General features: G+C 46.9%; 1 protein-coding gene across 1 annotated transcript in view; it reads left to right on the top strand.

Moving 5' to 3' along the window:
- The window catches only part of LOC138516892 (uncharacterized), a 145,828-nt gene extending 124,377 nt beyond the window's left edge, over window positions 1-21,451 (top strand). Inside the window, exon 5 of the mRNA XM_069632346.1 lies at window positions 18,269-21,451. Coding sequence (XP_069488447.1) covers window positions 18,269-18,466 — 198 coding nt within the window. The 3' untranslated portion in view covers window positions 18,467-21,451. The remainder of the gene's footprint in view (window positions 1-18,268) is intronic.
- Window positions 21,452-21,889: the final 438 nt, after the last annotated feature.

Raw genomic sequence — 21,889 nt, 5'->3', positions numbered from 1 at the left:
GCGGCACCGCGAGTGGGGGCTGATTTTTATTTGGTTTGGTTAACCGCTGGATCCTTGAAGTACAAAATTGCATTGACTGCATATAGAGAAACTAGCTCTACCAACCCACCCAAAGCCAAGCCCCTCTCGCGATGCAATTTCTAAAGCCGGGCAGCCAGTGGCTCACTGGCTATGGGAAAAAGTAGGGGTGACGGCCTCTGCCAGTATCTGCGAAAGAATTGCAAACAGATGGCGTAGGTTCAGCAACGGCAACCTCCCGCAGACAAACCCAGATAGTCAGGATGGATTATGGTAATTTATGGGATTATGGGAATAGTCTATTGTGCTAATAATTTCGCACATATTTTTGTTTTCTAATTAAGTGGTGATATTGGCTTGTAAGAAGCATTGTCTTGGGGGTCCTTCCCAGGCTTCTGTATCAGAGTAACCGTTGCCTTGTGGAGCATAGGTGACGGCAAGCCAGAACCCATTGCCTCCTGCCACATGCGCAACATATAACCAGCAACCTCAGAGCCGAACTCTTAGCCCTAGGCAGCACTTTTCTAGTTGCCAATATATCAGCTGTGGCAAATGGTGCATCAAGAGCCACCAGAGCTTCTTGATTCAGAGCCGGTAAGGAAGCTTCACTAAGAAACCCCTCAAGCGAATCCGCATCCACTCCCCCCTGTGATGCATACAGGCGCCCATTATAAATGCAAAAAGTATCCAGAATTTGCTCTGAGTCAGCAACCACCCACCCATACTCAGCACTAACCGCAGCTATATCTGTATTGCCCCTCCTGTTTTATCATTGCCGCCAGTTGGCAACCGGACCTCCCTTCCTCCCATATTTCCTACCCATTACTGGCTGGGTCAGGTATTTAACTTCTGAGTCTGCTTCAGTGCGAAACCGCCCCGACGCCCCTTTTAACAATGCCAATGTATCATCATTATAAGCCTCCCCAAGTCGAAGCTCCAGATCTTTTACCCCCAGTTCTAACCCCGACAATGACCATCTGATAGCCTTCAGCACCCTAAATTCTAGTGACATGCATCTGCGGCACAAGACCACCTTAAAGGCCTCCCGTGTAGTAGCCATAGAAGCAACGAATCCTAGATTGACTTTAAAATGAATCGAAATCGTTTCTAACACCTCACTACGGAACACTATATCTGTCAATGCCAAAGCATTAAACTGCCAATAGGCTCTAGTCACCGCCTCCCGGCTCAGATCTATCATCCAATGGTTGGGGGAGCGGTCTCACCATGTACTAGGGAGAAGAGTACATTCGACAGTCATAAGCACCATTGTCAGACCAGCCAGGACATAGTCAATGGTTAATAACTTTGCACATTTTACACGGGTTGTTATGCCTGCGAACATTCCAGTTTATGATACTACAGGCAGCCATAGATATATGCAATAGAAAAGAAACAATCACAGCTCCCGCTACATCGCCCATCAACTCTGACTGCCCATTCGTACAGCCAGCTTTGATCCAAGTGTATCCACTGAAGATGCAAACCATTTGTATAATATTAACTCCCACAGCCCCACACCCTCACTCACCACCCGTTATATGCTGCTCACCCCAACCCGCAGCCTCAATGTCCCGCCCACCCTCACTGCCCAGCCTCAACGCACAGTCACATTTCCCCCACTATTCCATGTCTAACCACCATTAAATAACATGGGTAACTACCCGAGGGGAATTGTATTCCACAACCACAACACCCAACCCCTAGTCGTACTCCGCAATGGGGAAGCCAAACATTCAGAAGATGGTAGCAGTTAGACTTTACTGTTATATAGACAAAAAAAACAACAGCACCCAGAGCATGCCAATGGATTCATTATAACAGATAGGTCCCCTTGCAAGTGGAGCCAACTGTGCAAGCTTTGAGACAGGGGAAGTTTATCACCTAATGACCCGAGCCCCAGCAGGGACACAGCATACCCGAATCACAGATTGGAGCCGGCTTCGAAAAGTCCTGTACCTCCGCAGGATCTGTGAAGTAGTGAGTTTAGTTGTGAACCACCCTCAGCCTGGATGGGAACGCTCTGAGAGAGCCCCTCCCAACTAAAAAGGAGAGACAAACCTTGATCAACGGAGTGAACTATTACATGTTAGCATCCTTGTTTGTTTGTTTGTTTGTTTATTGATTTGTATTGCGAGCCAAACTCAAGGGTATCTGGGCGCATTTGCACAGGGTTACAAGTATACATTAGCCTTAGGTTTCAGGCGTAATTATAAAAAGAGTTTACAATGGTTACAAATGAGTTATACAAAAAAGAACAGATAGTATTTACATGGTAGTACAATAGATAGTGCAGTGTAGTCACAGAATGAGATGATTTAGGTCAGTGACATTGATTACAATATTAGCTAGTCAAGTTTGCTACGGGACATAGACAGGCCCAATATCTCAAAAGTCCTGCGATACAAGCCAGTTTATAGTGTTATGCCTAAATTGAGGGAAAGGTTGATCCTCTCTCAGTGAGAGTGGGAGGGCGTTCCAGAGCTTCGCCGCCATGACCTGGAAGCTCCTTCCCCCCGCCTTTTTTAGTTTGAATCTGGGGACAACCAGACAGAATGACTTAGCTGACCTAGTCGGGCATAATTGAGATTTCTTGAGGATTCTATCTGAGAGGTAGCGTGGGGCAGCACCATTGAGGCATTTGTGGGTAAGGGAGACAGTTTTGAGCATACTTTTTGTCAGTGGTGGAGAGCCATTTGTTCTGTCTCCTTGAATCCGAAAATGTGCTTCCTCCTGGGAATGCCACATGCTGCTCTAAGCACGTTATTTTGGTGAATTTGGATTTTCTTAATGATGTATTTGCTTGCCCCTAGGTATAGGGCATTACAGTAATCCAACTTGGATAATATGAGGGCTCTGGCAAGGATCGTACAGCTTTCTTTGGAGAGAAAGGGTTTGCACGCCCTGATCAATTTGCAAGTGTATGCTGTGGAGGATGCCATGGCATTCACTTGTTTATTTAATGTAAGGGTTGAGTTGAGGTAAAAACTTACCTCTTTAACCACTTTGATGATATTTCTGTCAATATTGAAAGACAAGTTTTTTGTGTTAAGTTTACTCAAATTGGCTGCTGAGCCAAGTATTAGAAGCTCTGTTTTATAGTCATTCAGGCAGAGGCCGTGGGCAGCCATCCACGCCTGAATGATTAAGTAGATTTTGTTCACTAAGGCCATGTCCTTGACGTAATCGCCCGTCAGCGGCATGAGGATCTGTGTGTCATCTGCATAATTAGTGTAGGTGACAGACACCCATATGGTCCAAGTCGTCAAACAGTGGATTTGTGAAAATATTATACATTGTTGGTGAGACACAAGAACCTTGCGGCACACCGCATGTAATAGGGATAGGGTCAGCGGTGTCCGTGATAGAGAAGACTCTCATGGTCCTATTGTTCAAAAAGTATTTGATCCACGTAATGGCCTCCTGTGAAAAGTGGGCGGCTGATGCGAGTTGTTGACACAGAACTTTATGGTCCACCAAATCGAAGGCGGCCGCAAGATCAAGGAGAAGTAGCCAGGCCATTTTCCTGTTATACTTAAGTCCCTCAATCTGGGTCTTTAGATACAATAGAGTCGTTTCCGTGCCGTGTTGTGGCCTAAAGCCAGATTAGCAGACCCCTAGTAGATGGTTAGTCTCTAGGTACTCCTGTATCTGGATGTAGGCCACTTTCTTTAGTATCTTGAGAAGAAATGGCCTGGTGGTAATCGGCCTGTAGTTAGTAGGAATCGAGGGGTCCGAGGATTGTTTTTTTAGGAGAGGTAGGACCTATGACTGCTTTAGGTTACTGGGGACAATCCCTGATGAGAAAGATGCATTCATGAGTTTAGAGATAAAGGGTGCTAGGTCTCTGGCGGCATCTTTAATAATCTGCTCTGGGCAGCTCTCTCCCTGACACCTTGATGGATTAAGGGAGGAAATTATTTTTTCAACCTCATGGCTAGAAACTTGTGAGAATCTAAAGCTTTGAGGAAGTTTGGTAGATGGATCCGGTATGGCGATGTGAGTAACTGTAAGAGGTAGATTAGCTTTCTTATCCGTGCTCTTTTTTTGGAGAAGGGACATTTTGTTTGTTAGGGCATTCTGGATGTTAGTACACCATAGTTTGTCTTTTATGCTGTCTGCGGTATGTGAGCTTCCAGTTCTCTTAGGATAGTAAAGAGTTCCTTTGAACTTTAGCTGGCTTGTGAATTCTCTCATTATAGGTTTCTTGTTTATTATGATTTTTTTCTTTTTTTATATAAGGCAATGCAGTTGTTCAGGTTTGTTTTGTTTTCATCTGTAGGTAAGTGTCTCCTTAATTGAGGCATGAACCAGGAGTTCAGATGAGCTCTTGGTTTACTTTTACGCTGTTTAAGTGGGGCAATTTCGTCAAGAGCTTTAGTCATAGAGGTATTGTACACTTCTACTAGGGGGTCTGGGTCAGATGAGTCTGACAGCACATTAAGGTCAGGGATTACGTATGGTAGGATCTTGTCCACCGTAATATTTCTTTTGTTTCGGGTGATGAGTGGGGGCATTGCTAGATTGGCCTACAAGTGGGTGCATTAGCTGCAAGGGTGAATGGCAGCAGGAAGTGGTCGGTCCAGGTTTGTGGTTTGATGGACGTGATAGATGCTGTACAATTAAGGTCTGCCACCCAATCTAAGATTCTACCTTTGTCAGGGGTAGCCTGGGTCTCTCTTTCGGTGAAGCCCAGTTCAGAGAGCGTATTAGCGACTGCTGAGGCGGGTGGATCGTTGATGCCGAGGTTGAGATCTCCGAGTAGAAGTATTTGGGACGAGACTTTGCTGTCGTCAAATAGGTTTATAGAAATGTCCTCTTCGAAGGAGCCGATAGGACCAGGTGGTCTGTAAATTAGGTGGACTCTAAGGGTACTGGCATTAGATAAGGGTAGTTTGATTGTGAGAAGTTCACGGGACTTGATGACTGGTGAAGGGGCTATTCTCATGGCTAGATTAGATTTTGCAATGATGGCTATACCTCCGCCTCTAGCGTCAGTTCTGTCAGCTCTTATAATGTTGCAGTTGTCTGGGACTGCAAGTGCGAGGGCTGGGCCTGCGGCTGAATTAAGACATGATGCCGTAATTGCAAGGAAGTCAAGGTTGTCAGTCGTGATCAGATCAGCAATCTCGGTAGCGTGTGCTACCAGTGAGCTAGGGTTAACTAGAGCAGCTTTAAAATTAGGGATATTGGAGTTAGTCAGGCAGGCAGGCAGGAGGATTATCCTGGCTTACTTGAATGTTAGGCTTAGATTTCGTAGGTATGACATTCTTTTTTTTACTAACACCAGTGTTGGTGTTAGAAGGACAGAACGGAAGTTGGTGCATGCTTACTTTGATGTTAGATTTCAAATTAGTCACTGTGACAGTATTTTTCTTTTTGGCGTTAAAGATTAGATAAGGGATATTCAACATATTCTGGGGACTTGTTTTAGCAACTCTGGTGGTCAGAGGTTCATGAAGTCTAGCACAGAATCTTTTGTTTCTGACTGTAGTGGAACAAGGTATATCTGTTTTGGTAGGAATGCAATATATTTGTAGGGAGATAGGTGACAAGTGGTTAGGGCCCATGGCAGTAGTATGTTCTGAATTAGTAGGTTTGGGGTTTACATTTAATTTAGGTAGGAATCTGGCTGGTTTGATAGTAGATGGCAGGTTGTCTAATTTAAGTGGAGGAAGGAAGGTGGTAGGTTTAGGATCCATGAGCGGTTCGGTTTTATTTGCTATGGTTCGATCCTGTTGGTAAAGGTGGTTTAAGCCTGTTACTGTAGTTTGTAGGCTTATAATTGTTAGGGCACAGAGTACATTTATCAGTAGATAGGTGGTGGCATGCATAGTGCTAGCGGACAGCCTTAATTGTAGGCTGACGAGGGGCGTTTTCAGATACTGTCCTACCTGAGAACGTAGGCTCAAAATACTGAACATGTAGTGGGACTAACTGTCAGGGCCAACAAGAAGGGGTCCACTGGCAAGTGTGGAGGGAGATCAGAGGTTCAATGCAGTGTAGTACGCCAGTAGGCGTATATCAACAAGTAGGCTGGATCAACGCAGTTTGGTGCGCTATTAGGCATAAATCAACAGAAAGGGCTAGATCAAGACAATACAATCAGCAACGTGTTAAGACAACATCAAACAGTGCAGTGCGACGATAAGCATATATCAGCAAGAGAGCTGCGTTTGTGCAATGCAGTGCACCTGTAAGCCTATAACGCTCAGTTCAGATAGTTTAATGCCCTGGTCGGTAGACACAGATCCTCATATTAAGTGTGGCGGCCTGATACGTTAGGCGGCTCTATGGGCATGTGGGTAAAGTCGTGTGTTGAATGGACAGTACAGTTGAAACAAAGCACCACATGGGATGTGAAGGTGTGGCACAGTCTTCGGCTTGGCAAGGTCAGAAGATCAAGCCGTGAGGCGAGGATAACAGTAGAGGCCACGTATGTGCATCGTGAATGGGCGAGTGTTAGAATGATGTTGTTCAGCAACCATGATCAACAAGTATAAAAGAGGTGAGGGGGTTTTGTGGCTAAGCAGCGTGGTTAGCAGATGTTGCGACGGATGCCTAGAAAGCGGCGGTGCTTACCTGTGAGACCAAACGCTGAAGCGCACTGAGGCGAACATGGGCAAACACGGCCTATTTCTGGGGCCTTGATCTGAGGGCCGGCTTCCGCCTGCCTGCGACTGCGATTGGATGAACAGAGGCTCAGTTGCCTAGCAACATGGCAACAGCCTCACTTTGGTGCCGCACTGCGCCAGCCATTTTGGGGGCAGGCAAGGGATCCGGACGAAAAAGGCTTGTATTGGAGATATTCCAGGATGCAGGCCTGCAGAGGATCACATATCAGTCTCTATAGTTCAATAGACGTGCTATAACAGGACAAGGGTTCTGGCCCGGTCTGGGCACCTGCAATGACACACAGTGGGCCCTCTCCACAAGGAACTGGGATGGAATCTAGGGACACCTGAGCACCTCCTTAATGAATTCCTCCAAAAAGACCTCCATATTTTGCTGGGGTTCTTTCTCAGGAATTCCCACCACCTGTATGTTATTCCCACGAGACCTCGCTCTGAGGTCCTCATTCTTCTCTCTAATCTCCTTGACTTCCCGCTGCAACGTACGCATTGCTTGCATCATCTCAGCACCAGTGACCTGAAGCACCCCAACTCTGTGCTCCACTAAAGAAAAATGGCCACTCATACGGTCGACCTTATAGGCCATACTGTCTAGCTAGCTAGCCCACACCAGCACACAAACCAGCGTCACATGAGATCACTTGCTACTTCATTCCAGTAGCTGCCCGGGACAAGGTCAGCATCTCTTTACTTGGAGCCAGACCCTCCATATGCGCAAAATGTAAACATAACTGCTTTTGGTAACTCTTAGCCATGTTAAAAGCACACGTTGCAGCCTAGTGGAGCCATGGGGCGTGCGACAGTGGAGACAGTTGTCCAGAATTATTGGGTCAAAAACAATGGTCTAGCACAACCACCCATCGGACCAGGCCCTGGTCATGTCTCCATGCAATGTGAGGAGGTGAGGCGAGTCAGCACACACCAGATTAGCACCCTAGGTTACTGCAAAGCTTGCACTTTCCCCTCTCGGAATAGTCCTCTGCAAAGCATTCCCCTGGACCAGACAGCACACCCTCCACCTCCCAATACCCCGTGTCCACTGGGGGCCAGATGGGGGCGTCTGTCCCCAAAAAAAGCCAGCCGATCCTCGCCGTATGCTACTCTGCTCCGAACGGACTGGAGAGCCGCCCAGCAACCAAAAGACCACTTTGCCAATGGCATCACAGCCTCCTCAGCAGGAGACCAACAAAGGGATCAGGGCCGCCTTCCTGCCCACGATCGACCTCCACACATGGCCCTCTTCTTCAGGCCGGTCGCAAAGAAGTCGAAGGGCAAGCGACACTCAGCAGGGGGAGCGTCCCGTCCCCCCAGCCCTGTCCTCAGCTGCACATGGCCCTCTCCACCAAGGCGGTCCCCGCCAGGTCAAAGCATGCGATCTGCCCCACATTCCAGCAGCAGCCACTCATAGGTCGTTTGCCTACTGCACCGTCTCACCTTCTGCTTCCGAGCAGCTGCAGGTACACCCGGGCCCCCCTGGATGGGAGGCCCGCGGCCGTAAACTGGGAGGTGGGGGCTTTGTGCGAAGTCCGGTGGGGCAGCACCCTCTGGTGCTGCCCCACTTAGCATGCACATGGTGGGGGCCGAGACAAAAGGGGACCCAGACCGTGAGTCTCCTGCGCAGGAGAGCGAGGTGAGGGGGGCAGGTGACAACCGGTAGTCCCTGTCCCCTGTCACCTTGCTCGCCAACTTCAAAGGTCCCCCCTTCCCATCCTGGCGGGTGCGGAGTGGGGACCTTAGAAGTTCAAAGAGGGGCCGCCTTGCCCCACGCAGAATTTAGCCTTTATCTGGCGGGGGCCTGGTGGCCCTTCTCATTTTTTCTCCACACCATCCACGGACAGCAGTAGGACGGCTGCAGGTCAAAGAGACGCTTTGGAGCCTGGGATTCCTTGCTGTTTTCTTCCATCTGTCTTCACTGGATCACTGCTGTACATCAGCTACACCAGCCCCGTGGACATCGACGCTGCTTGAAAAACAAACAAGCAGTCGGAAGCCAAATGACGGCCAAGGAAACTAAGACCAGCAACAGGAGGCACAAAACTGAACCAATAATAACATTCAGGAGTATAAGCAGAAAAGAGGAGAATTTTTATCTGCAAATGCTCTGATGCACAGCAGGTTTTTTCGTGTTCTCTAAGGCGCGATCTCCGGTCAGGAAAAGCATTAGACCGGCAACCTTTTAACCCTACTCAGAGGCACCAGGAAGGACGGTTTAAATCCCAGTCCCCTCCGACTCAGCGGCGAGCGCGACAGCTGCTCCGGGGATACTGCGGCGAGGCTGCATAAACATAAGGAAGCAAGCAGCCCGCGCCTGAAGCGGTAAAGGCTAAAGAACCCCAATCTTGGAAGCAGGTCGACACAGAGCAACCTCGAAGGAGGTAAAAGTCGAACAGCACGAGGAAAGCTCTGTACACATAATACTGAACTATTCCGCATTATCACATCAGCGCATTGCAGAAGGGAGCTCGGCAGAAAGTGTGCTCTTTACACTCCGTGGGGAGCCGAATGCTGTGATAAGAACAAGCCGAACTGGGGAAAAGAAAAGGCTTTACATTTATCCCTGTACCCAGGCCAAGCCACCACCGAGCAGGGCCACGGTGGTGTTGACAGGCCATCTCCTTTTCAAAACACAGCACCGGCATAGCATCTGAAGAGGACGCAGACAGTGCTTAACTCGGCTAAAAGCGCAAAACAATTTTGGAAGCAGGAGGACACAGAGCAATAATTGTTACTTATAACTGGTGCCGAAAAGAAGAAGGAAGGCGCCTTACATCATATGGTAGTGCTATACCCCTGGCAGCATTCATAAACCAGCACACAGAGGCCAAAAGAGGAAAGTGATGGCCAACACTTTATCCCTAAAAGAAACACTACTCCTGGAATGGGCCAAAGCAGCAGAAGCAGTCCATGGCATGGATGTAGTGCAGGAAAGAATGGCAGAGCTCGCATCCACCAGCCTCAACGAGGATGATGCAGATGCCCTGGAACAGGAGGTAGACAGCGATGATGAGCCAGCAGAAAGGGAGCAGCCGGCCAGGAAGAAGCAGCGCCTTGACGTCCGCACCATGCCCGCCGCTTCAGACACCCACCCAGGTACCAAAAGAAAAGCAAAATCAGGTACTGTGAAAAGCAATGTTTTGGGGCCTATGCTAGAACAATTTTTGAAATGGCACAAGGGTGCGGGTGCTGGGAAAAAGAAGAGGCACAGGGATCATTCAAACAGCTCCAGCAGCGAGAGTGACAGCACGGACACAGAGTCAGAATCTGGGGGCGAGGATGACCAGGGCCACCTTAAAGCATGGGTTGGGCCTAACAATGATGTACTGTCTCCAAGCCCACATATGACTAAATATGGGAGGCGCACAGCCGGCAAAAGTGTAAATAGAAGCCTAAAAAAAGACTATTGCATGGCACATAGAGCGAAAAATTAAGAGAAAGATTTGGAAAAAGCAATTCATTGATATTTTTTGCCTATTGGAATATTAAGAATTAGGTTTTGGCATTTCAAAAAGGGATAAGAAAGAGGAAGAAAAAGAGAGAGCAAAGAGGCCCACACTGGAGAAGAATATTCAGAACTGGGAAGCCTCTTTTCAAATCCTGTCAACAATCATTCTAGAAAAATTCCCAGAAGAGGGCACTGCACTGAATGCCTACCACCACAGAATTTTGGAGATTCACAATACCTTTGGAGGGTGGGGAGGGTCATGGCTGAATTATGATAGAGAGTTCAGGAAGGAGATGCAGAGATTCCCTGATCTGGGCTGGGAGGAGGAAGACCCTAAACTGTATCTTTTCCATGTATTAAAAGAAAACTCAGCTAGGAGCGCTCAGAGCAGCAAAGACCAAGAGCATCAGTATAACAGAAGGAGTAGAAACAGGCAGCATAACCAGCGCATGCCTCAACAAGACAGTGCAAATACTAACAAAAACAAACCCCCCTTTCGAAGACCGCCCCCAGGGGGGCAAAAAGCGGGACCAAATCAAGGGCAGTCTGGCAACCGCAGCACCAGGGTGGCCAAAGGAAGCATCCCGGGGACCTGCTGGTATTTCAACAGAGGGTCATGCAACAATGGCACCGAGTGCAGATTCAAGCACCAATGCAGCACATGCAATGGTGGCCACAGCAGGAACAACTGCACAAAAGCCTGTCCCTCCAGGCCCAACCCAAAAGTCACAGAGGGCAAAAACATGCACTAGTTATAAGATGGGGGCCTCACCAATAAAAATTGACCAACTACTAAAAATGTTAGAGAGCTACTCTGACCCAGCAGCTAGAAAAATCTTGGGTCAGGGCTTCAAAGATGGCTTTCAGATCCCATTCAAGGGCCAGGGTTCTCCCACCATATCCAAGAACCTAAAATTTGCCTCATCCCTAGCCAGCATAATAAGTGAAAAAATTGATAAAGAGCTGCAACTAGGGAGGATTGAGGGTCGCTTCTAACACCCCCCCTTCACAGAGTTGTTATGCTCCCCCTGGGCATTGTGCCCAAAAAGAGCTGGGGGAGTTCAGGATGATCCACCATTTATCACACCCACCCGGTAGCTCTTTCAATGATGGCATCCCTGCCACGGAGGCTGCTGTCTCTTACAGCTGCGTGCAAGACGCTGTTGATCTAGTAAAACTGTCAGGTAGACACGCTCTCATGGCAAAAGCCGACATTAAGTCACCTTTCAGGCTGCTGCCCGTGCACAAGAGCACTTACCAGTGGCTGTGCTTCCATTTTGACAATAAATTCTACTTTGATAAATGCCTCCCCATGGGCTGCGCCATCGCGTGTGCCTATTTTGAACAGTTCAGTTCTTTCCTACAATGGGCATTCCAACAGGCCATGCCCAGAGCCAGAATGGTGCACTATCTGGATGATTTCTTCTTCACTGGCCCAGCAGGGTCTCCCCTATGCAGCACATCCATCAAAATATTCAGTGGAACCATGCAGACATTAGGGGTTCCACTGGCACCTGAGAAGACAGTAGGACCCACCACCACCCTGTCATTCCTTGGAATAGCGATTGACTCTTCCATGGGGGAATGCCGCCTACCCAGAGGCAAAATAGAGGTCCTTCTAAAGACAATAAGGTTGATGACAGGCAGGGACAAGGCGACGCTGCAGGAAATACAGTCCCTTGCTGGGAAGCTCAATTTTGCTACCAGAATCATGCCCCAAGGCTGGGTCTTTCACAGGAGCCTGGAACTAAAAATGAGAGGGGTTACAAAGCCACACCACCACATCAGAATGGGCAAGGAAATAACACAAAACCTGGCCATGCGGGAATCATTTCTTAACAATTTCAATGGCCAGGTTATATGGCGCAAACCCTTGAATGGGGCAGACAAAAAGCCCCTGTTCACAGATGCGGCTGGCAGCAGAGGCTTTGGGGTATTATTTGGTAACAAGTGGTGCGCTGGCCACTGGCTGCCCTGCTGGCAGAAGAGTGGCTGGACCAGGAACATCACACTGCTAGAGATATTCCCCATATGGCTGGCACTCTACTTATGGGCGGGACTTGTTGGCCAACACAGAACTGGTCACATGGTCAGACAACATGGCTGTTGTAGACATTTTAAACAAGGGCGCTGCCTCCTGCCCTCTGGTGCTAAAAGGGTTGAGAGAAATGACAAAAGTCACCCTGAAAAATAACATTATAATAATTGGGCGGCACATTGCAGGCAAAGATAAAAAGGCCGCTGACGCTCTGTTCCGTTTTCAGTTCTCCACTTTCAGGGCACTAAACCCACAGGCAGAAGCCAGGAGGACAGCAGTTCCAGAAGAGTTTTGGGCCATCATGGAAATAACCAGGTCAGTCCCCGCCAGCCAGCCAGTCACAGCTCTCCCATGAGATGCCCTCTCCCAGCTCTACCCCCCTCCGGTCCCGGGCAAGGGGGGGTTGCCTTTCCCGGCACCACACTCCAACAGGTGAGCCAAAAGGTGACCTAGGGGAATTGGCCAAAAAGGCACTGGCACAGAAAACTGCCAAAATGTACAATAAGTGCTTGACTGATTTTGGATTCATCACAAAAGTCACGAACATCAGGGATATACAGAAGAGCCATATCAATGCCTTTATGGAGTGGGCTTTCAAACAAAGCAAAAACAAGGCATGGGCTTCATCCCATCTGGCAGCAGTCTCATATTACACTAGATTAGCGGGGGCGCCCGACCCCACCCACGGCGCACTAACCAGATATGCTCTCAGGGGTTGGTCCAAAATGGAAGGGGTCAAGACAGACACCAGGCGTCCCCTCAATTTTGCTAAATTAAAAATTCTGCTAGACACCCTCCCGGCAGTATGCAACAATGCCTACGAGACCTCACTATTTAGAGCTGCCTTCACTCTCAACTACTTTGGGGCTTTCAATATCAGCGAGATAGCCTCCAAAAACACAGGATCAGAGGAAGGGCTGGATGTAGGCAACATCCACCTGGGGAAGGACTCCATGGCAGTGAAACTGTGTAGATCCAAAACTGACCAACTAGGAAAAGGGAGGATCATCAACCTTTACTGCATTGAGGAATCAGAATACTGCCCCATCTGCACCACCAGGGCCTTCCTGAGCAAGCGCCCCGGCCGGGGGTGGGCAATTGTTCACACACAAAAATGGGTCTGCCCTCAGTAGATTCCAGGTGAGGTCTGTCCTCAAGAAGACTATAATAGCTATAGGTTGGAATCCTACTGAGTTTGGATCCCACTCCTTCAGGATACGAGCAGCCACTTAAGCCTGGATGGGGGGGGTTGCAAGAGAAAGCCATGAAGGGGTTCGGGGGCTGGAAATCGGGGTCTTACAAAAGATACATCAGGAAAGACTTGATAATAGTCTCCTCCCCCCCCCCTTTTCTTACCACAGGCAACCCCCCGTCTCAGACGGTTTGGATCGTGAGCCACTCCATCACCAGGGCCAGCAGATGGCTGGAGGAAACCCAGGTTGGCATGCATTTCCAGGACACCATCACGTACTGGTGGGGCATGCCGGGCCTGCGCTGGGGAGCCCTGCATGACAAATTGGCCAGCCTACTGGGAGCCTGCTCCCCTCCCCTGGAGTATCTCATCATCCACCTCAGGGGCAATGACTTGCCTCAACTGGGCAGGAAGCTCCTTCTGGCTGAAATCTACACCTCCCTCAGATCCCTGGCCCACATACTAAGACTTCGAACAGAAGTGATGATGTCAGAAATCATCCCGCGCCAACATTGGCATGGGGCAGAGTGCAACAAAGCCATGGAGATTTCTAGGCGCAAACTGAATAAAGCAGTGGCCAATTTCTGCATTTTCTCAGGCCTCAAATTCATTAAACATAGGATGTTCTGTAGTGACGGGGTCCACCTGTCCATTGAAGGCATGGACATCTTCACCAGGAATATTTTCTGGACCCTGGCGGCCAGGGGCTTTACTTAATTCATAACTCCCATTTTGGGGGGAACCTGGGGGACGCCGGTCAGCATCCCCTCAGGGTGGCGGCGGGGATCAGCCTCGAGCGGGCCCTAATTGGGATTAGGGCCCCCCGCTCACCAGATCCCTCTGTCCCCAAAATATATTATTTGTTATCCTTCTTATGTGATGTTATGGTTGGTTTTTCTTTTGCACCATGGCTGGTACTAAAATAAAGCTTGTGGCCAAAGTTTTTCCACCTCACATCCTGGTTTCAGTCTCCTCATTCCTGCAACTGTCATTACTGTCTTTCCTGTCATGTCATACTTGTCATCCATGACACCTGTCACCCGCATGCCACTCCCCAACACAAAAACACTTCCAGGCTTATACACACGGGCCCCCCAGATGGGATGCCCGGGGCCGTAAGATGGGAGGTGGGGAGTTTGTGCGAAGTCCGGTGGGGCAGCACCTTTTGGTGCTGCCTCACTTAGCATGCACATGGTGGGGGCCGAGACAGTAGGGGACCCAGACTTCGAGTCTCCTGCACAGGAGAGCGAGGTGAGGGGGGCAGGTGACAACCGGTAGTCCCTGCTCCCTGTCACCTTGCTCGCCAACTTCTAAGGTCCCACCTTCCCATCCTGGCGGATGCGGAGCAGGGACCTTTGAAGTTCAAAGAGGGGCCGCCTTTCCCCCAGGCAGAATTTTGCCTTTATCTGGCGGAGGCAAGGTGACCCTTCTCATTCTTTCTCCCCACCATCCACGGACAGCAGCAGGACGGCTGCAGGTCTAAAAAATACCTCCATCCCACCCTGCAAATAACTGTAAGGAAATCTGTAGCAAGGGCCAGGTAGAGTATGGAACATACACATAATACTGGGGGAGGCTAAAACGCCTCACTAACAAAATAAAAATGAAATCCAACTACAAGAAGGGCTTGAAAGACACCCAGAAGGGTTTGTTGTCGAGTATTTAATTTTTCTATAATAATACAGTTATGTAAGACCCATGTGCCCAGAATCCACCAACAAAAGCGGATCACAAGACAGTAGGATCCTCATCAAGTCTCCAGGAACCCATTTCAGATAAAATCAATACAGGGTAAAGCTCTAGGGGTCTTACAAAACAGAAAAGGAGGGAGGACCTTGAGCAGAAACATGTACTAGTAAGCCTCAAGTATCCACCTCCATGCATGCATAGGGGGGTCTCACTGCAAGCGGATCAGGAGCAGGGTAGGTTCCTAGTAAGGCTCCGGAACCCACCCCCCTCGCATTTTATATCCAAAATAATGCGCACTGGGGTAGACAAGTGGATCGTGAGCAGGTGAAGTTCCAACTAAAGCCCTTAGAACCCACCCCATCGGCGAAATAGTACAACATAAGCGCTGAAGGAGTTTCATAACACAAGTGGATCGGGAGCAGGGAAAATCCTAGTAAGGCTCTTTGAACCCACCCCGGCTGTAAAACCAAGCAGCCTAAAGCGCTGAAGGGGGTCTCACAACCCAAGTGGATCGGGAGCAGGGTAAAAACCTAGTAAGGCTCTTTGAACCCACCCCGGCTGTAAAAACAAGCAGCCTAATGTGCTGAAAGGGTCTCATAGCACAAGTGGATCAGGAGCAGGGAAGACCCTAGTAAGGCTCCTAGAACCCACCCCCGAGGAAATAACTATCCCACAAACAGAGCGTGGGGGCTTCGAAAACTCAAGTGGATCATGTGTGTAGAAAGTGCCAAATTCATCTCCAAAGACTACACCAAGAGGCTAAAACGTCTCCATCTATGGAAAACTACAAAACACTTGACCAAAAAATCAAAATGGCTCTAAGAACCCACCCCGAGGAGTGTCAAGTGAAAGGTTTCACAACGGGGGGTTTGTTTTGTCAAGAAAAATGGATCAAGAGCGATAACTTCAGTGAAAATCACCCTGTGAGCAAGAGACGGCGCAAGCACTAAACCTGGTCAGGTTGGACATCAATAAAACACCCATAAGCGCACACCTCCCCGCCTCTCATGGAAAGGACATGAGAAAGCAGGAAGGACCTGCTCCAAAAGACAAGCAATGTATAAACAAGTCACAGCTCACACGCTGTGGCCAAACAATTGTCACAAGCTTTCATATGAATGGCGGCGGGGATCAGCCTCGAGCGGGCCCTAATTGGGATTAGGGCCCCCTGCTCACCTGATCCCTCTGTCCCCAAAATATATTATTTGTTATCCTTCTTATGTGATGTTATAGTTGGTTTTTCTTTTGCACCATGGCTGGTACTAAAATAAAGCTTGTGACCAAAGTTTTTCCACCTCACATCCTGGTGTCAGTCTACTCATTCCTGCAACTGTCATTACTGTCTTTCCTGTCATGTCATACTTGTCATCCATGACACCTGTCACCCACATGCCACTCCCCAGCACAAAAACACTTCCAGGCTTACTGCCGCCTGACAGCGCAGCAAGGTTATTTTGCACCACTGCGCTAATACTCAGCCAGACGCTCCCTCTCTGTCAGGCATACAGGCTGCTGTGCTGTGCCGTGACCCACTCCTCCAGCAGCCGCACTTCGGCTTCCCCTATCGGCATAGAAAGCACCCCATGGGTGCCAAGGTTCTTTAGGACATTAAATCCGCAAGCAGATTATCGGCTCAGTCGATGCTGATAGTGAGTTGCCACCCCCTCTTAGAGTCCCAACAAGAAGCTCAAAGAGCAGCGTCCATCTAGGTCGCTAGCTCGCAAGCGCCCCCCAGAGGGACATTTTTAATGGCTATTTAATGTTTTATGTATGTAGGCCTGACGTATTTTCACCCTGAATGATCTGCAATTATCGTACTCTTATTCTTATAACTTAACCTAACAACGCTTCTACAGCTCATGTGTAGTTATTTATATGAATCCCAATTCATGTGTACCGTGATGGCTTTTTCTTATTGATTTTATCATGTTTTGAATTGAGCCTTTCTTGTGCTGCTTGATTTTATGGAATCTAATTCTGAAATAAACATGTATTCAATTTGATAAAGAACACATTTGTATCTGAAGATGGCAGCGGATGACATGATAATACTTGGAAGATACTAGCAGAAACAATGGAACATTCTGAAAAAAAGAGAACACGTAAACTAACAAACGAAAAGGCTTAACCTTAAACCAGGCTTACTCTGCCTGCCCCGGCACGGAATAGTCATACATGCCCTTAGTGATCGAACTTGCCATGGCATTCATGACTGCACTCATGAGCATCGTTTCCACATCACTCTCTTTTCTTTGTGGAAATGCATGTGTCAGTGAGCAAACTCAAAGAGATAAATCCATGGTCTTGAATGCGCATATAACTGCAGATATCAAATACATTTAGTCAAGATGGTTCATATCTACATGCTAAGCATGGAGCATTCGAAACAAAACCTATGAACCCCGCCATTTCTAAATTATGATCCTGCATTTCTTGAAGTTATTCAAAAAAAAGAAACAATTTGTGAGGAGAGTAGAGTGCAGTTACATATTAAACAACACAGTATGTATATTTGTGCTTGATAACATTTGTACACAATGCAGATTCTTTCAAAATTGGGGGCTTCTTTTTAAAGAAAGTCCAGTTAGAATCCAGCAATACTTAAACTATAATTATAGTTTTAATTTAATACATATATAGTCATGGAATGGTAAAACAGAGTGAGAAATTTGCATGGACTGTGAATAACGGTGGCCAGCATCAGCAAGTTGCATTCTTAGTTTGAGCAAGCAGAGTGGAAGGCTACAGATGTCCTGTTAGCATCATGGGACTGATCATATCCAGTTCTCTGTCCAAGTAAATGCTGATGACAAGTACTACATAATCCACAGGAAACTGACATGCATGACTGATTTGATGTGCTCTGATTTCCAGCATGCACAATGTAACTGGGAATGAGTGAAGTGCTCTGCTAATGAGTCCTCTTGAGTTAATGACATCATATCTTGAATGCCAGAAGAACAAAATATGTTTTGCATTATCAAACTTCTCATTTGTCTATGTTAAATGTTGATGCGCTGAAACTTCTGAGAATGTAATTGACCTTTGTATGTTGCTAAGCAGTTCAACAAACCGTTTTACCTATAGGGAATTTAGCAAGCTACGCAACCATGTTGCCCTAATTCTTACAACACAACCGAAATCTTGTCTAGTGTCACTAAACAATGATGTCATACGAGGGATCGACACAAATTGCAAAACAAGAATGTAGTAGTACATTTTAAAATGAGTTTGCAAATAATTGTTTTCCCTTTCAGACTCATTTCAAAAGGACATCTGAGGTTGAGGTGCCACCTGGAAAGGCTGTGGTTCGGAAAGCAGTGGCTAAGAAGGCAATCATGGATATTCCGTATGAAGCAAGAGTTCTAACAGTCTTCGGCAATGAGGAAATCGTCTGTGGCACTTGGAAGGGAACCAGCGTCTTTGATCTGGAAGTTAAACAAGTTGATCTATAAAGGATAGAAAGTGTTCAGAGGTTGTAGAAAGGACGCCATGTTTTGACATTAAGAGCATATTATTTTGCAGGAATGATTAAAAACTCTGCTACAATTATTTTTATGAAATCAATAACATCATATCTGTGCATAGATATTCAGTCAACAGGTCCAACCAAAAACAAAGGGGCCGATTCCTCAAGAGGGGCAGATTCCTCAAGAAGCTACAATGAGTAACTTTGACATAGTCTTGGCTATTCCATTCACAAAGACGTTACTATAAGTAACTCTGACTTACCTTTACTTACGCTGGCAAGGGATATTCAATTTACAAAGACGCTACTATGAATAACTGACTTACCTTTGGCTTACTCTTGGAGAGGGACGTTCAATTCACAAAGCTGTTACTATGGGCAACGTTGACCTACTCCTGACCCAACTTCTTTGTGATTTGGATAGGCTTCTGCAGGTATAACAGAGGTTACTCATAATACCTATTTTGCAAACTATACCAAAACACCCAAATTACTCTGCTTTCTCCAATCACCTCTAAAATCTCCACCCTGTCCAATGAGCTCCAAATAGCATGACTCACCATCTGAACTTACAGAGAAAGAAATGGAATAACATTGAAATCCTTATAAAATTGCATCACATAAAAAGCCAATCAAAAAGGTCTTTAAAATGTTCTGGGGACCCACCATACACTTTTATATTGTAAGATGCAGCAACCTTTCTTTACATAGATATACACATTCTTACCAATACAATCAGTGGTTGATCTTATTCCAGCACAGCAGTCAGATATCACCAGCCCTGCAGTGATGATAGGCTTTCCAATGCCATCTTTACTTTCCTATGAACTGTTGGTAAGTTGTTGAGATAGCTCAGGCTATTGTAGACTTCTGTGACCTGCATGCAGGATAACATGATTGCAATCCCGGGAGGGCTGGCACAGTAACTCATCCATCTGAGGTTGGTAAATTGAGCACCATTACATTTTATAGTAATTACATTTCTTTGAAGCTGGATGAATCCTCCAGGGGTTTGCAACCTGAGGCTCTCCAGAAATGTTGGACTACGACTTCCATGATCCCTCATCATTGACTTTGCTGTACAATGTCAATGGGAGTCGTAGTCCAAAACATCTGGAGAGCCAAAAATTGCAGACCCCTGCCAGTCTAGGAAGATATTGATTAAATAATGATGTTGTTACTTGCAATGAAGAGGACAAAACAATATGTGCAAAGAATATTACACATTGACCTACATACACTTTATCCTGCACTTCATAAAAAGAATTGCACCACTTAAGTAGGGTCAGTGATCACCCACCTGATGAAGGTAGAACATTACATGCTCTTATTGCCAAAGCCTAATACCTGCCATGAATATCCTCTCATTTAGAAGTGATCACTAGAATCAAAAGTGGTAGGAGCAAGTCTGGCATTACCCACACCGACTCTGCAGACATCTGCCACCATTGCAATAAAACACATTCTAGAAGCAAATGTTGCACTTTATGTCTGGCAAGATGAGATTACCATCTCGCCAATCACAACTTTAAGAGAAAGGAATTCCTTGACTCCTGTATCAAACAACCCTTTGGCAAGTAGGGAGAATTTGGAATGTAATTTGAAAGGCTGTCTTGATGCACCATATCCCATATCTTCATAAAATATGTGTATGCAGTGATGCTGCTTGTGGCCTTGAGGATGTGTGCAAGAATCAATAGGTTTTGATTCAACAGAGCAAGACACTGCTTATTTGCACAAACCTTGAAGTCACTTCCCTTGACTCAGCTTCACCAGCTGAGCTCCAGCCTCCAAGAACCTCTGTCATGCAGGTTCTTTGCTTCCTGCTCTCTGCACAGACACAACACAAAGAGATCTAGAAAGTAAAGGCAAGCAAGAGCTAAGGTCCCTCAATAGACATTACAATGCACCTACAACAACCAGTGAACATCAGGAATCTTGAGCAGTGCTTCTCCTTCCTAACTTGTACACTTTGGAAACCTTGTGTACCTTGTGTCACCAGGCCTGACTTGTACACTTTTGAGACCTTGTGTACCTTGTGCCACCAGGCCTGTACTGGTCTAAATGAAATCGCAACGTCGACACCTCTTCTGCATTGGCCCCATTTCTGCCCTCTTTGATAGCGGCTACCTCACAGCTGCTACATCATTACCACTGGAAGCTGGAACTCCGGGAGCTGCCACCTCTGACCCTCAGGTTTCACTGGACCCAACTGTTGATTTGCCAGAGGACTCAAATCTGCCATGGACACTGACCAATGATTTGCAGTCGCTCACCTCCTAGTGATTCTAAAAATAAAGAGTAGTCTTTAACCATCGGTGCTATACTTACTAGTGAGAGCCTTTGCAGTATCAGAACCTGAATCCCGCTAAGCCAATAAGAAGACGATTCACCTCTCTATCCTATGCTATGAGAGAATAGCAAGCACTTATGCAGATGGACACATAATAACAACTCAATGGGGCAACCTCTATAAACATTTTATTCCAAGACCTGAATGGTCGTGTTATCATTACTATCTGCCAGGTTAAAAACTAAAGAACATCCCCCTCTGGGACTAGTTGCCAATGATCTTTGCATGTGTGTAAAAAATCCTCAAATTGTATATGTAAGAGAATATTCCGCAGAATATTGCCCCAGGAATATGTCTTGAAATATCACCGGTTTTCTAAGAGAGGCTGAATCTGAGAAATAATAGAACAGAGGTCTGCTAAGCTAATGTAGAGCTGTTCATTGTGACCTTCTGTGTCCATGGCCTCAGCATCGTCCTGTATCATTCAGACCTTCCAGGATTTTGCGGCATGAAATGGCAAATTTTGCAGCATGAAATGGCAACTTTTGCGGCACAAACCTTTATTTATTGAAGCATTTTTGCGGGACAGTTTGTATTAACTGGAGGGTGTAAGATTGCCACATTGCAGGAAATAGGCAGAGTGCAAGGCTACAAGAGAGCCAGGGTATCATTATTATGTATCTTTTGTATTAATTTAATAGGAAGAGTCCTAGATGTCTCTGGCATGGCAGAACAGTGTTTGATTTGGCTACATTTCTGGTTTAATGTTCATGCCTATTTAATAGTATTAACTAAATTGATCATTATCAATTGTAATGCTGAAAATATTCCCCTTCTATGTTCTCCAATCCCCCAAACACCCACACACCTCTCTCACCAACACACATCTCACCAACTCTCTATCACAACTTACAATACTTAACCTCTCACTCTGTCATACAAATACTCATGTGCTAGGTCACACTGTCAAGTCACAATTTGCAATGCCCAGCCCCTGCCACACTCCAAATCATACTCCCAACTCACACCTTACACTCTACAATTCCTCCCGCAATATACAGTCCTTCATTCTTTTGTGCTGCTTCTGCATCTTGCATCCTTTCTCCCATGCTATTG

This window comes from Ambystoma mexicanum, chromosome 6q, assembly GCF_040938575.1.
Source record: "Ambystoma mexicanum isolate Mex_15411 chromosome 6q, UKY_AmexF1_1, whole genome shotgun sequence".
Taxonomy (NCBI): Eukaryota; Metazoa; Chordata; class Amphibia; order Caudata; family Ambystomatidae; genus Ambystoma; species Ambystoma mexicanum.
This window is presented reverse-complemented; position numbering and strand designations above follow the sequence as displayed.